At 38.4% G+C, this 16377-nt stretch overlaps 1 protein-coding gene across 1 annotated transcript in view; it reads right to left on the reverse strand.

Annotated features, from left to right (window-relative positions):
* Positions 1-16377, reverse strand: part of LRBA (LPS responsive beige-like anchor protein) — a 351536-nt gene that overhangs the window by 297899 nt on the left and 37260 nt on the right. Inside the window, 12 exon segments of the mRNA XM_083520191.1 lie at positions 290-382; positions 4916-5013; positions 6974-7036; positions 8243-8322; positions 8851-9019; positions 9756-9908; positions 10033-10141; positions 12138-12271; positions 12731-12928; positions 13467-13613; positions 15009-15128; positions 16142-16268. Coding sequence (XP_083376317.1) covers positions 290-382; positions 4916-5013; positions 6974-7036; positions 8243-8322; positions 8851-9019; positions 9756-9908; positions 10033-10141; positions 12138-12271; positions 12731-12928; positions 13467-13613; positions 15009-15128; positions 16142-16268 — 1491 coding nt within the window.

A 16377-nucleotide genomic window follows, 5' to 3' on the forward strand; every position in this document is an offset into this window, starting at 1 on the left:
CCCTGAATCTAGTATAATAAAGGGTTGACTTGCCTACAATTTAAGTTCACAAAATAATGAGTTAACAGATACTGATGTGCATAAGACATATTTGTTTCTTCTGAAAATTTGACAGCTACATTTAACAACAGCAAAAATATTTCCAATCCAGTGATAAAACAATTAAGTCTGTTGTTAACTCCCCCTACAGCAGTAACACCAAGTAATATATACAGCCCAGACAAATAACATTTAAGGGCTTGTTTGCCTTTTGTGATTCAAGTTCGTGGGGAATCTACCAAATACTTACTTGGGTGCCAGATGCTTTAAGAAGTACCCCAATACTTTCAGAGCTTGTACCCGGATCCCTTCACTTTTCGATGCAAGAAGTTTATAGACAACACTAAAGAAGAGAAGGGGCAAATAATTCCATGAAATAAGTATGCCTAAAAGTCAATAAAGTGCTTTAGGGTAATTTTAGCTGGATTTGTGCCAAAGAACAGGTAAATGAATACATTAATGTTTAAAATGACATGACATATATTAATAGAAGATTGATTGGAAATGAATTTAAAAGATAGCATGTATTTAAAAATAATAATACTAGCTTTCCAAAGCATCAGTTTATAAAGAACACAATCTTTGGGCGAAACAGTGTATTTGCTATTCATTCCTTTCACTCGGCTTGCAGTGTAAGAAAACACATTTATTAGCACTTCTACATTTCCAAGTGACAGACTAAAAAGCTCTTAAAGGATTCAGTCTCATGTAAGAGAGAAACTTATGCTAACAGTAATATTTGACATGTGTCCCTTGCTAGTCATTTATGACAGCTTTCAGAAGACGGGGGGAAACAAATTCTGTCATCTGACATCCTTTTCTTTTTTACTCACACACTATGCTTGAAATTATTACATAAAAAGGTTAATTCTATACATATTAGAATCCTAGCAGAGCTGTCTTGTATGCAGTGTTCTAGATGTGTGTATTGCCCTTCTGTGTACATAGTTTGGTTTTTAGTCCCTCAGTTTCATCTCTTTAGTCAGATTTTTTTTAAAAAAAACACATAACCTGGTGTTCGTTTTTATTTAAATATCATTTCTTATCAAGTGTACAACAAACAGGTTATTTTACGACATATGTAAAGACTAAAAGCGGCTGCCACCATTGTTTTTTTCCACTACAACTACAAGTGACAAATCCCCAACCAGAAAAATTGCATATCCAATGTTTAGCAAAATACTACACGAAAGGAAGCACTTATCTGAATTTCTGGTCATCACAAATTTGACAGGAAATTATCATTATTCTGTATGAGTTCCTGCTGTGCAATACTACACATACTGCTTAACGTCATGGTGGTTTTTTTCCTCCAAGCCATAAGAGGAGCACACATGCACCAAGGGAACCATGTTTCATTGTGGAGCCTACCAAATTTACATAGGGTGCCAGATATCTATTGCAGTCACAATTTATATTGTGGCATTTACTATATTTAAAGAGTGAACATGGTAAGTATGAGCTAGATTAAAATTCGGTTTAAAACTATAATCTGAAGGTTTATACACTAAATAACTGGCTGCAGGCTGGAGAGACCTTGTATATCTGAATCCTTGCTGGCTGAGACTTTTCAACACCACTCTGTCTCTCGTAGACAACCTGCTGTTCCTGCTTTCCTGTGGGAAGCACTAGCTCACCAAGTCAAGCTTTCTAGCCTCTCATCCGATTCTTATGGGAAGCCTCCGTAACCAAGTGAAAAATGAATCTGCTCCTTCTGTCTGCAACAAGCCCTGATGGATTTCTGCTAATTTTCAAAACCAATGGACCTGAGGTGCATCTCAATCAGTAGATAGAGATATACTTTACTAAAAAATTTCAAGTCTATTCAATTGCTTTTTTGTTAAGGAAGCCAAAGCTTTGTTCATTTATTTGGCTTTCTTTAACACATCAGGTCTTTATGCAGTGAGAAAGATTCCTGACCCATACTAGTTACAATCATATGACAAGTGGTAGGATGGTAATGTTACCATTTTCAGACTACATATGTGCACATGCATCAATCTGCATTACTGAGTTTGCAGATAAAATAAGAACTAAAATGCAACCACAACAAAGTAACTACCTTCTCAGCTAAAATCAAGTAGCCTTCACAAGGAAGCCAGAAGCCGGAACAAATAAACACCTATACATTCCAGTACTCTTCAGGTCATGGGTAGGCAAACTAAGGCCCAGGGGTTGGATCTGGCCCAATCGCCTTCTAAATCCAGCCCGCGGATGGTCCGGGAATCAGCGTGTTTTTACATGAGTAGAATGTGTGCTTTTATTTAAAATGCATCTCTGGGTTATTTGTGAGGCATAGGATTTAGTTGTCCCCCCCCAAAAAAAAAATAGTCCGCCCCCCTACAAGGTCTGAGGGACAGTGGACCGGCCCCCTACTGAAAAAGTTTGCTGACCCTTGCTTTAGGTGCTTTGATTGTTATCTTATTTACTTGATTAAAATGTGAAATTATCAGTTACTGAGAGCAGAAGAAGCTGGGATTTTTTTAGCCAAACTGATTTGCAGATATAGTAAACTAGGTAAGTTTTCTTTCACCAATCATTCCCACTGGAATTCTTCTTCTTTGAGAACAAGTTTAAGTTAGCCAGATATTATAGATCATATTGATATGTCCTGCACAGGTGAATGATTCAGCTCAAAACAGCTGTATACAATTCACAGTTTTATTCTGACTTAGGTACCTCTTAGCAGATGCCAAGAATATTTTTTCCCCTGTCCCAAGGAATGAATGTCATCTAGTGTGAGTGCTCTGCACTAAAGAGAGGAAGAATAGGCAGAAGTGATAAACCATTCATTTGCAGCCACTTTTACCAAACTGATCCAGCCTTTGGAGAAGCAATTTTAATAAGATGCAAAGACTGAGAATGCTCTCATAAAGTTTGCTATCAGAACTGATCAACCAGACCTGCTGTGATAATGCTATTATTAATCTCAAATACAGCAGACAGGCAATTTTTGAGGAGCTCCGGATAACCAGACACAGCAACATACATGCTATATACCTCTCTACCGATGAACAAATCTTTGCAAAGTGACGTTTTGTCTGGTACTTCCAAATGCACACAAGTAAGGGACCCCCCCACACACACATAATGCTTTGTTCCTGGTGTCAACAGCTCATTGGAAGATGGAAATATACAGAAAAGGAGAGCACAGACTCCATTAATAAAAGGGCCCTTAAAGGAGTGACAGTCTGCAGTATCCTAACTCTCAGATTTTCTTTACAAGCAACTGACCTTTATTTCCAAACTACAAATATTTAAAAACTTTTTTGCACATGTTTAAGTATAAAGAACACTTAACTAGCCATATAGCTACATGTTAAGAATATAAAGAGAGCAGACTTCTTACCATACAATGACATCAAAGCTGTACACATTTTTAAATTAAAAAAACACACATCAACAAACGGGAAAATAAGTGATTTCTCACAGCAAACTAGCTGCACACATACATTTACCCTATGCTAGCTAATAAAAAAAGATTGCCTTTTGCCACTTAAGTAAAAGCAAAGTAATACATAGGAGACCTCATACGATATTCATTATTCTGAGTGTTTTATTAGTTTCCAGCACATACCGCATTACCATACAAATGATCACAACAGCCAGCACCACAAAAAAGTAGCCGTAAAGAGAAGGAGAAAGCAATTATGAACAAGAGCAGGTGACTCTTGAGGCAGGAAAACTTGTAATGTGTAATATGATATAACCCAAGGTTAACCAATAGTTGTGACAAAACATATGAAATGAGAATGCTTTTTTTTATACAGCAAATGAATTACTGCTCCCAAAACTGTTCTAACAGTAACTCTCTTATTTGACTCTATGTTTGCATTCTCTCCTGGCATCAACTCTGAATTAATTTTAAGTGAGAAAAGGTCCAACGCTGTGGCCACCCATGGAGCCATAAACTAAATGGTGACATTTTCAAACCAAACTGGAGTATGAACCTCCAACTAATATAAATAGTTGAATGCACAAGTAGGAGGTGGATAAAAAAATCAACACACAGTGCTGGCTGAAGGCACACACAACTTTAATAAAACACATCAAATGAACAACAACGGTTTGTCATTTAATGAGTATGGATTCAAGTGTAGTAGCACAAGTTTGAGTGGTGCTCAGCCAGTCTACTGAACAGAAAGTTAAGGAGGTGCGTAGCATTAAGCAGAAGCAGGCAGCTCAAGAACCACTGCTTTATGCACATCCTTTCTGGCACAGACTGAACCTTTACCAGTTTAGGTACACAAAGCCCCAAAGCCCCATTTTCTAAACAGATGGCCCTACAATGACCAGCTGGCACACCCCACCAAGAGTAAGTGAGCAAGAACCCTCTGCAGTCAACAGATGCTTCACCCATAATAGGCAGCTTGAGCCCAAACTGCACATCACGTTGGCCTTACTTTGAAGGCTTTCATGGGTGCCCCAGGCTCTGAGTTTTCATTTAAACAAAAAACAAAAAACCCATGGTATGTAAATCAAGAACAGAGTTTTGTTGCAGATAGTGGTTTGTGTGGAATAAGAGAAAACCCACATTTGGATGACACGCTAAGTCAAAACATGGCTTAGCTCACAACAGTGCAGCAGTAGCAGTCACAATTTTCTCTATGGCAGCCCACATGCTTGCATATTCACATGGCTTGGGAGACGCCCAATATTAATAGCTCCCCTATCGTAAATCTGGAGTCATTACACATTTGCCTGTAATATGTTTACACAATGCAACCACAACATTAACTGAGATGAGAAAATCAGAGGAAATTACTCTGCAATGGAGACTCTAACGGTATCCAAATTCAAGTAGGACTTCCAGTGGCAAATAAAATGATACGAATACTCTTATTTATGGTTGTTTTGACTGAAATGTAACTCTTACCGTAATCCATTCCTCTGATCAAAGGCTGGGATCATAGAGCTGGGGTGCTCTGACATAAGGGCAACAAGTAGCTGTAGGACATCCATTAAATTGTCATCCTGTTAAATGGAGATCCACATTCATATAATCATTGAATTATCAGTGCAATCTTCCAGATAAGAGAATATAGAATTGTAATCCAAATCAACTTTGTTGAAGACAAAGAGAACATACATAAATAATAAAAATATTGGATAAATATATGTGACTGGGGGCATGACCACCAAAAAAGCCCAGTAAGTTTGATCCAGACTTCACCTTTTTGCCAATTCTCTCCCTACACCCCCTCCCACCATTTTCCACACTGCAAAGGAGGCTATTCCAGCCTTCTATGGGAACTTTTAATCTGGATCCAGTTCATTGCCAGGACTGATTAACCTGAAACAACAACTGGACAACCCTAACAAGAACTCAGAATTCACAAAGCAGTACACTTACCCTGTGTGAAATGGGGCATTTTTATTTTTTAAAAATGCATGAATAGTAGCTATATAGTTTTATTTACACACACATACACACACATGCACACATACATGTCAGGATCTAAAAAAAACCAAACAACTTGGTATTTTTCAACAAAAAACACCACCAAGCAGAAAAGAACTTCAAAAGAAACTTTAATATAGAACAAGTGGAGCAGAGGAGATCCCACCAGGAATACCCGAAACTCTTAGCTATGCCTAAAGTAGTTATTTGGATTCCAGCCATTCTATACCAGCTTAAGGGCCCACCAGTTTTGATAAATAGGGAATGGAGAGTTGATGTCAAAGGAAAAAAATTACACAACTTCTGTATTTCAGCTTTTGTAAATTCCACTGGTATCAATGAGTCAGCCATGAATAACTAAGTGCAAGGCTGTTCCTGCTGAATTTAACCCTAACTCTGAAATCACTTATGTGAAAAATGTCCCAGTGGATAATTGGAAAAATCAAATACACAAACTATTTCAAGGCTGCAATCCTGAATTTGCAAGATAGGCTCTGTTTAAGGTTTCTTTCGGTGTGAAACTGTTTTTTATATATAGCAATCACATTCGGATCTCATGGATTACGTAGGATATTGAAAACAGCATTTAAATAAGAAATCAATGGTGTATAGAAAATGTAACTTGCAAGCTATTTGGCAACTAAAAAAAAAATGGTACTTCCATTACAGAAATAATAATTTCTTATTACAATCCAGGAATAGGTTAAGAAACGGAAAAACAATAAAACACACTCCAAGAAAATGACATTGGCTGTTTTTTTATGCAAAGTAGGCAACCATCAAAAATCCTTATTTACATATTGCAATTTTGCGTAAATAATGTATTCTCCAGATTTGTTTAATTTTTAGGTATTGCCCAGAAAGTCATTTATTGAATCTCAAGGAGGCAGTTTTGTTTTCAAGTGCAATCTCCCAGCATAAATGCAGCTATAGGTGAAAACACAACAGAGGGGGGGAAATCTATACTTCTCAAAGAAAAATTCAATTAATTCTTTATTCTACCCATTTCAAGCACCCTGAAAGAAATTAGTTTGGTTAGATTTATGTTCCTATTTCCCAACTCTTTGATGTTACATCTGGCATCAAGCACTTGCCTGGTGCTAAAATATGAAGATGTAGATATCCCCATGGTAATGTTTATTTCCAACTATGTTTACAATCTTTGCTTAGAGTTGATTAGTGTGTTTATTTTAAAATCCACATTTAGAAAGAATTATTTTACTTAAAAAACAAGATGGGAGGAAAATTACTTGAACCACATAAAACAGCTTTTTATATGTGCAGCTTTGCCATCTGTTTCTACACCAACTCTCCTCAATATATCAGTTCAATGAACTGAATAGGAAACTATCAGAACTTATTACGTTAATGAACTTCAGTGCACCATTGAACAGGTTTCTTAAATCATCACTCACTATTTGTAGTTTCCACCAACAGTTGATTTTATGCTTCTTATTTAAAGCCATCTTGTGGCGAGAAGGGCTGTTTTGTTCAAACAGTTGTTGGAAGCAAAACAGTTAAAATTAAGATTACCTCATGCATGGTGAGGAGATAGTTGAGGATGCCCTGTAGTTCATCTTCTTTTACTCCATGATCCTTAAAATATAAAATAAAATAAGTGGCATAACACAAACAAGTCATGCATATAAAGCATCTTGAGCTACTTTATGGGAAATGATACACAAATGGAATTAAATAAATTAAACCTAACAACGGAACACAAAGGGTACATTCTAGAGAAATGCCTGTGAAATCAATAGGATTCACAAACAGAACTTTTCCAGTTTTGCACCACAAGATATAAACCCTCCAGGAACTGTTCCCACATGTACTCCAGCGTTTTCATGCTTAGCCCATAGCTGTCAACTTTTCCCTTTTCTTGCGAGGAATCCTATTCAGAATAAGGGAATTTCCCTTTAAAAAAGGGAAACATTGACAGCTTTGGCATAGCCTGTATATTATTCTTTTATATCTCAGTCCTTTAGCCACTTTGTCATGAATCAACCTATTAACTTTGAGGAGTTGTGATGGCAGTTGTGGTCTAAGTTAAAATAATAATAATTTATAGCTATAATTAAGAATGTGGCATGGCTATCACACAGGCCTGTACCTCCTAGAAATTAAGCAATTTACACCAGTAGTGTTTGCCAACTAAATGTGCAGTCCTTTTCCACAAAAAAAGCAACCTCTAGTTTTACCACCATTCACAATAAGTGCTTTTCCTATGTAATACCATGGCCCACGAGGCAAGATCTTCAAAATTATAGTTCACTAAGACTAAGCAATTTGCTAGGCCTCAGCTCCAGTACAAGATCTGAAACCCAAATAGCCCCTTCTTCCTCCTCTCTTGGAAGAAATCCATCCAGGTTGCCACCATCACCACAACCTCCTTTCTGCTCAGCACAGAAGAGTTCTTTGCAAAATAATCAGCCTTCGGGGGGAAAACAGGATCAGCCTGACAGGAATTTTATTTAAATGTTTCTGTTCTAGTGTTTTGATTGAAAAGACCCAATAAAGTTATTTATCTCAAAATTATTAAAACGAAAGACTCCTGCAGACCCCTTGACACTTAGTTGAGTAAACCTGTAAACCTTGAGTGCCAGAGAGAAATGCAGCTGTACTAAGAGGAGGAGATAAAAAAAGTTGCTGCAACTTACATTCTCTTCTCGGTCCCTCGTCCACCTTCCCAGCTAGCCAGAGGCGTCAGGTCTCTTTCCTCCCTCTCTGGGATAAGCACTGCTTAAGCTTCAGAACAATGCAAGACACACTGCAGAGCCCAGCCCCAATTTGTAGACTGCTTACCTTCATTACTAACTGCTTAACGAACATCAGCAAAAAGGCTCTCAAGGAAAAAATTTCTTTCTGATTGGGTCGTGGTCCATCTTAATTTAAAAGAGACATGTTATATACTTCACAGCTTGGTAACAATTTCGCTATTAATACATTAACTCTGAACATTAAATCATCCTCCACCTCCACCACCCAAAAACAAAAACAAATTGAGAACACACACGAGAAGCATCATGAGATTTACAGGAAAACATCTGCTCACACTTCTCTGGATCCAATCCCCAGTTAATAAGCTTGTTCTGGATCTTCCATATGCACCTGGCAAGTATTTTCTGTACCTACTGTTGTGTTTTCACCTAGCTACCTCACTGAAAAGGACACCAGTATTAGCCTTTCCACTGAAGTGGCAAGACCCTGTTACACTTTATTAGGTCACCTTTTCCTTTATAAACACCTCCATATCTCACATAATGGAACAGGTCTCTATGGATCCAGGAAAGGGTAAGGTCTCACTACACACTTAACAAATTCTGCCCCTACCACGATCCACAACATTATAAAAACCCCTGTGTGATTGTTGTGGTATACTTTTGATGAGTAGCATTGGACTTTTCACATACCTAAACCTTTTGGAATAATTCCACTGCGATCTTGAGGATTCACCACCCAGTAGTAGTACTTCAATGTGTGAATAGCCAGTAGAACTGTTCCTACTCGTCGAATTGCATTGTATATATTGGCTGTGCCAATGAATTCGGTAGATAAGTAAGTGTACAGGATCAACTGAACCTGTATCAGACAATTGAGAATAGAAATAGGTTATATAAGATGCCATACACATGGCAGGGTGAACCACAAGAAAGTAAAGGTTGGGTAATTCCAGCTAGTAAGCCTACAATACTGCACTCAGTGATGCTTACTTTTTGGTAGACATGTACAGTAAGCTTGCAATGTACACAGGGGTTATGTTCTTTCTTATTTAATAGTATTTGGTTTGAATTGTGTAAAGGTAAAGGGACCCCTGACCATTAGGTCCAGTCATGGCAGACTCTGGGGTTGCGGCGCTCATCTCGCTTTATTGGCCAAGGAAGCCGGCGTACAGCTTCTGGGTCATGTGGCCAGCATGACTAAGCCGCTTCTGGTGAACCAGAGCAGCGCACGGAAATGCTGTTTACCTTCCCGCCGGAGTGGTACCTATTTATCTACTTGCACTTTACATGCTTTCGAACTGCTAGGTTGGCAGGAGCAGTGACCGAGCAATGGGAGCTCACCCCGTCGTGGGGATTCGAACCACCGACCTTCTGATTGGCAAGACCTAGGCTCTGTGGTTTAACCCACAGCGCCACCCACATCCTAGAATTGTGTAGCACTAGGTTAAACAGGTGACTAATAAATATACATAATAAATAAAAGGAAGCTAAGTAAATTCATGAGTAAAGGAAATATTCCCTTAGAACGTGGGTCTAAGATGTCTACAAGACCTTAGATACTTTCATGCTATCCCCATGAATGGAAAAAGTTTTACCTTGGCTGGAGTATGAATCCATATTGCAGGGTTAAGGAGAATATGATCACACAGTTGCTTCAGCAAGGGCACACCATTGTGCAAATTGCTCAGATACTTAGCAAAGGCAAGACAAAGTTCAAGAACAGCTCTGCTAATGTGTGCTTTGGAAGACTGCAGAAAGAGAAAGGGAATATGTTTAAGACAACATGTAGATAGTGATTTATGTGACCAAAACATGAAACGTATTTCATGCAGATTAAAAGAGAGAGAAAAGCAAGCAACAGGCTTCATTTACCTTTTCAAGACTGTATCCTATTACAAGGAAGCCCTTACAAGAAAGCATTTGTTCTTGCATAGCAATTGAGTTCTTCAGCAACTCCATGATGAAAGCCAACAGAATGGAACTGGAAGACATATTGTATTGAAATACTGCAGTTTATAGTGTTTAATAGCAGATTAGTACATTAGACTTATAACAACAATCTATTTCCTCAATTCACATACTACTTTTTGAACATTATTAAATTATACATCCTAGCTTCTCTTCATATCCCCACAATCACCCAATGGTGATTGCTGGATTCAAAGAAATAGAAATAGAGTACATCACAGTACACATAACATGATACATGGTCCAGACGGCAATATCTAGGTATATGAGAGATGTCCCATGTTTTATAAATGTTTTCTATTACAAAGCAAGGCAAATCTTGCTCTGCAATGGGGTAATATTTGTGTTAAATCCATTGGGACTTGCTTTGTAAACATGTAAGGAATTGAAATAGTTGTAACAAATGGTTGTAAGAAGGGATTGCTGTAACAGGATCATCATCTCTGGATTTCAGGTCACTATTCCCATGCAGTGATCATCAGCAAAGTCAGAAATAACCCTTCTGTAAGCAGAAGAGGTTTTCCACTCACTAAAGAGCACTTTTGTATCATAGACAATTTACTCTCAGTCTCATTAAGTCTCCTAAAGGACAACTGAAGAGTGCACAGGAAGTAAGAATTGCAAAAGCATACACTTCCAATTACCTCCTTGATTTGTTAATATCTGAAGCAAGGCTCAATGATTGCAATGACTTTAGAAATCTGAAAGGTAAAGGTAAAGGTACCCCTGCCCATACGAGCCAGTCGTGTCCGACTCTAGGGTTGTGCGCCCATCTCACTTAAGAGGCCGGGGGGCAGCGCTGTCTGGAGACACTTCCAGGTCACGTGGCCAGCGTGACGAAGCTGCTCTGGCGAGCCAGCACCAGCACAGCACATGGAAACGCCGTTTACCTTCCCGCTATAAAGCGATACCTATTTATCTACTTGCACTTAGGGGTGCTTTCGAACTGCTAGGTGGGCAGGAGCTGGGACCGAAAGATGGGAGCTCACCCCGCCGTGGGAATTCGAACCGCCGACCATACGATCGACAAGTCCTAGGCACTGAGGTTTTACCCACAGCGCCACCCGCGTCCCCCTTAGAAATCTTAGGTAACAGTAAAAAGCATAAAATCAGAAGCTTGAATTGACAGGCAAATGATAGTATAAATGGAAGGCTAGGGCAAGGGATTTGCGTAGCTGTCTTTTTCAGGAATTTTAAGAGTCACACTCTGCATTCCTAACATTTTTTCCTTAACCTGTTCTTTCTACAACAGTTAGAAATAGCAATACTTTTAGAAAGATACTGTATAAAACACACACACATTATAATACAGGCACCTTTTGTAGCTTTTACCACAGAACATCATCATTAGTCGTCTGAAAACACCTAGCCTTTCCTTTTGACAGTCCCATAGTGAAGTTGAAGTAGTCTAGATATACAAGACATCTTTCACTGATCAAGCACTGGGCCAGGAAGATAAACTCTCCTTGGTTAGAACCAGCAGCCCTGTAAAAAATAGCACCACCCCCCCCCTTTGACAGGAAGGAATTCATCCTCGAGAAAGAGATTTTCCATATCCCCACTACTCCATAAATTACATAGCTACTGAATGATGTACACATTTGTGTAGAAGACCTGGTGCCAGTAATCTTGACTTCATCTCAAGGTCTTCTCTGCACAAGAGATTTAAAATGATCTAACCTTGAAATTATAAATAATGTTCCCAATGCTGCAATATAATTGCATTATTTGGAGGTAATTTCCCCCCATAAGGGGAAACTTCCTCTCACAACATCTTCACCTTGGCTATATTTAGATGTGCATGTCCATCATTTAGTGTGCATTTTATTGTCAGCTTACTCTATCTAGAAAACACTTCTCCCACCTTAGATGGCAGAATAATAGTTAATAGGCTAACTGAAAGGTCAGGCATAAGAAATTGTATACTACTGTAGAGTGCTAGTTTCTCTAGAATGCAATAGACATCGCAAAACAAATTGGCAATCTGAAGAGCAAATAAAAGGTCTTACCAAACAGTTGTGTCAGGTTGATCCAATGAATATTGCCTATAGTCCAGCTGTGCAAACAGAGGAAAAAGCACCTGCACTCCTCCAATTGAATGCATTGCACTTTGGATTGAATGGGTTATGACTGCTTTTACATCCTGTTAATACCAAGTTTGTACAAATTACAAATGGATATTGCATTTGTTTAACTACTCTGAAGCATTCAAAATGTGACCTGAATGCTTCAATAGGATCTCTAAAAATTAAATGGTTACCTTGTTGAAATGACACAGAGTGTGGGGGAACTTAAAGATGTGTGACAATAAACTTCAAAAGAAAAGCAGTTAAAACAACTTTGGGAATGGAAAATCTATCAGAAATACAAAGCACTGGGCCTGTTCAGCTTTGAGGAAGGCAGGAGAGAGAGCGTTATGACTGCACTCTACAAAACAACTACATTTGGCGACTGAGCAGGCTGTAAATCTAAATAAATAAACAAAACAGATGGACCTGAGTGCTTTTAAGGACTCACAGTCAAACAGAACACAAAAGTATCCAAGGGAAAGAAAACAAAGAAAATCCACTCCTCCTTGAAGTTGAAACCAATGCTAAAATACCTGCAGCATGAGAGCATGTGGTGAATGTACAAAGATGGAAGGGTTATCCTTGGGTGATGATTCTAGGCAGAGCTGTGCATCTGTAGCCCTTGGATTGTACGTAAAGGCAATACAATTAGAAAGTTTCCCGTCATACAGTAACAGTTTGTGATGGTCAGCAAGGAAGAGATCGCTTTCTCCCTTGAATTTAAAAGTTCCCTAGAATAGAAACAAAAGGTAAAGTAGGCTAGAATCCAACTGGAAATAAAACTTCCACACGTGAAATATTTCAAGACCGCTTAACCATGGAGATCTGAGGTGCATTTTTCTAAATAAAATTCATTGATTTGTGATCCAAGGTCATTGCAGTTCTTTTAATTTTCTAGACATATGTTTTAAAGTGTTTTCTTTTAAAGCATGTAAGTTTTTCCTTTTCTTATTTTGTAACAGAAAAGAAGACTGGTACAGTATCTTTAGCCACAGTCACGAATAAAAACTTATTTGCTTATATTTATAACAGTGGTTTGGATGTAAAAAGTTATTTCTGTTTTGCAGTTTAGCTTGATAGCTCTGGTTGTGGTTTGCACAAATGCAAAACAAGACATCTGACAATCCACAGATAACTTTCATAGGAGAGTTTAAAACTTTTTAAGGAAAATGCATTACAAACTAAAGTGTCTATATTAGCACTTTGCTGAAACCAGAAACACCAGAATACAATAAGATTGTATTGAGACTATATTGAGACAATAAATACCTTGTATCCAAGACCAAGCTGATAAATAGCAAAAATCTGAGCAGCATTGAGAGCCTCACTGAAAAGATAGACAGCTGTCATCTGGCCACAAAACACTCGATTGGCATCTGCTGTTTCTGAAGAACCCAGGAAACATTTATCAAATGTCTAGGAAAGAGAACAAAATATTAAGGAATAATATAAATGGGATCTATGTTAGCGTGGTTCTCTTTTGGAAGGTAAGAATATACATCCAAGTTTCAATATGATGTATGGCTTTGATGCACATACATGAATACCAGGTGCTGTGGCAGAGAAGGGATGTACCCACTCTCATCAATATCATGTAGGTTATATGAGGTGTGCATGTGAAAACCCAACTGACACAGAAGTCAAGGGGAAAGTCCCCTGTGCTCATGTGCACATCTATGATCTAATCCATTAGGACTATAAGATATAGCCTGCAAAATTATATTTGATCATGGTTAATTCTCCATCCCTCTTCACACTTGACTATTAAGTACAATGTGATGGGTAAGTTTGGTTCTGGTGTAGAGCATATGCTTTGTGTTTGCCTAAGATTTTAAAGAGCTGCTGCCATTTGTAACAGACTATACTGACTTTTTAAAATCATTTTAGACACAAAATACACTGTAGCAATTCTTAAAATATCCAGGGCAATCTTTCATATTTCCAGGATGTAGACATTAACTTTGTGTCATGCAACCACAATTTTACCTGCTTTTAACTGCAGATTATGAAACAGCATATCATCCCTACAACTTCAACACATATTTATGGGTGAATAAATATGGTAATTCACTTCAGTGACTGGGACCAGACAAAAGTAAACGATGGAAGAGGTGTTTATTTAGGGGAGACAACTTAGGGTTCATATGCAAGATCACGAAGGCAGATTAAAGCACTAGGCAGACTGATGTAGTCAAAACTGGAGATATCAAGAACTGGCAGAATAGGGGTGAAGAACAGAATCTGGCCAGGGGGCAGTATTGCTAACTTCCTCCACCTTTGGAGCGCTAAGGATGACATATGAGGGTCACCAACAGTACCAGCTCAGCCATTAGCTGGGGCAAGGCCGCCTCTTCAGGAGGCGCCCCTCTGGACACCCTGCCTTCCCTGCCACTTCCACTGGCATCATTTTGGGCAAGATCTCACCAATTTCCATGCTGATTGTACTGCTTCTCCACTGGCAGTGGCAGCAGTGGGGCAGGAATCAGCAGCAGCAGGGCAGAGTGGTACTTCCTGTTTTGCCTCATGCGGTGAAATGGGACAAACCGCTCCCGGTGACCCACCACATTTGATATCATGTGACTAATATATGCTCACACAATTTAAAATAAAACTCTGAGGGCAAAGACACAGCCCTCAAAGTACTGATCATCTGATCATTGGGTATTGCATTGGGCTTTGCAAGACCTGCTAATTATCCAAGTGTTGGCACTTTGCAGAACCCTATGCGAGGGTTCCCATTTATACATTCTACCTCAAATTAAGCATCAAAAAGAAAGAGAGGGACACCTTTTGGTGTAGCACGTTACTTACGTCACTGGTATTGACAAACCATGTTATCTCTCCATAAGATGCAAGTTCCCCATTCACATAACATCTGAGTTCACTGTTCTTCCAACGGTTATAGATATGCACTATAGTAACCATGTACCACTACATAAGAAATTTAGAAGAGTTAAACTAAATTTAAAGAAGTTTTTTTTTTTTAACCTGTTGAAAATTGTGCGTTAGTTAGAAAAATATAGAGAGAATTGGCATCACACACACTTCTCAAACAAGGGGGACAAAAGAAGACACAAAGTTTGCATATGGTAATTTATATGTGTGCGTCAATTCTAAAATAATTGCTGTAATTTAATTAGAAATACATCTCACCATAATTTAGAAGGCATCAGGTGACTTAGGTTGCTGTTCAGTCTGCAAAGCATTGGCAATGTCACAGCCCCTAATCTCTCTTTTTAAGGTTCCTTATCTAAAATCAGGTTTGGATGGTACAGCCCTCAAACAGAAGACTGGCCTCCCGCTACAGAGAATAGAATACTGTCCTCTGTAAAGTAGGACATATGGCCATCCTCATTAGAATAAGCAGCAATATTGCCGCCAAAATGCTTAAAATATAATGACCATAAACCAAACCAACACATCCAAACTGATTCATTTTTTGTGGGCACTGCTCTTATACTCTTTCCCTGAATAGTTTTCACCAGTGTATCTAGCTGTGCTGTTGGTATTTAGAAGGAGGTAAACCCCTTCAAACTTAAGAGCCTGCCCAACTAGAAAACTTCAGAATTAATCAACAGTGTGGTAAAGCTGCAAACTCCTTTCAACTTGAATATTCTGCATAAAAAGAACACAGAAAGGTTGCCATATGAAAAAGTAAAGCACACAGAAAACCTAGACTCTAGATAATTACTTTTAAACGTTATTTTTATACCACATTTAGAGTCTTTTCCTTTCCTTTCCTTTAACTGTAAACTAAACTCATATGCCAGAATCTTCTCTCTTCTCTCCTCAAAGCCAAATTTCAGAATATCCAGATGACAAAAAATGTTATCAAAACACCACTGGAGCCAATGGCCATTAATTCCCATAGAGCAGAGACTTAAAAATAATGTCTAAAGGCATGCATTTAATAGGCATTTGCAGGACAACACATCTGAACTCACCTTTTGTGGCTTGAAATCAAATTTCACACAGTGCTGGAAGCCTTTTCCTTTTGATTTAATTGAGGTCACAACCAAACAGCCTCCAACGAAATGAGCAGAATACCCGAGTCCTTTGCTTGTTCGAAAACTGAAACAATTTATTTAAAAATGGTTAAATTCACCATTTATTCACAGGTAGTTGGTGCGAGCAATCTTTAAAAGTAGACATAGATGAAACAAATTTCAGAAAACATAAT

Source organism: Podarcis liolepis (genome assembly GCF_965112155.1).
Source record: "Podarcis liolepis genome assembly, chromosome: 9".
Taxonomy (NCBI): Eukaryota; Metazoa; Chordata; class Lepidosauria; order Squamata; family Lacertidae; genus Podarcis; species Podarcis liolepis.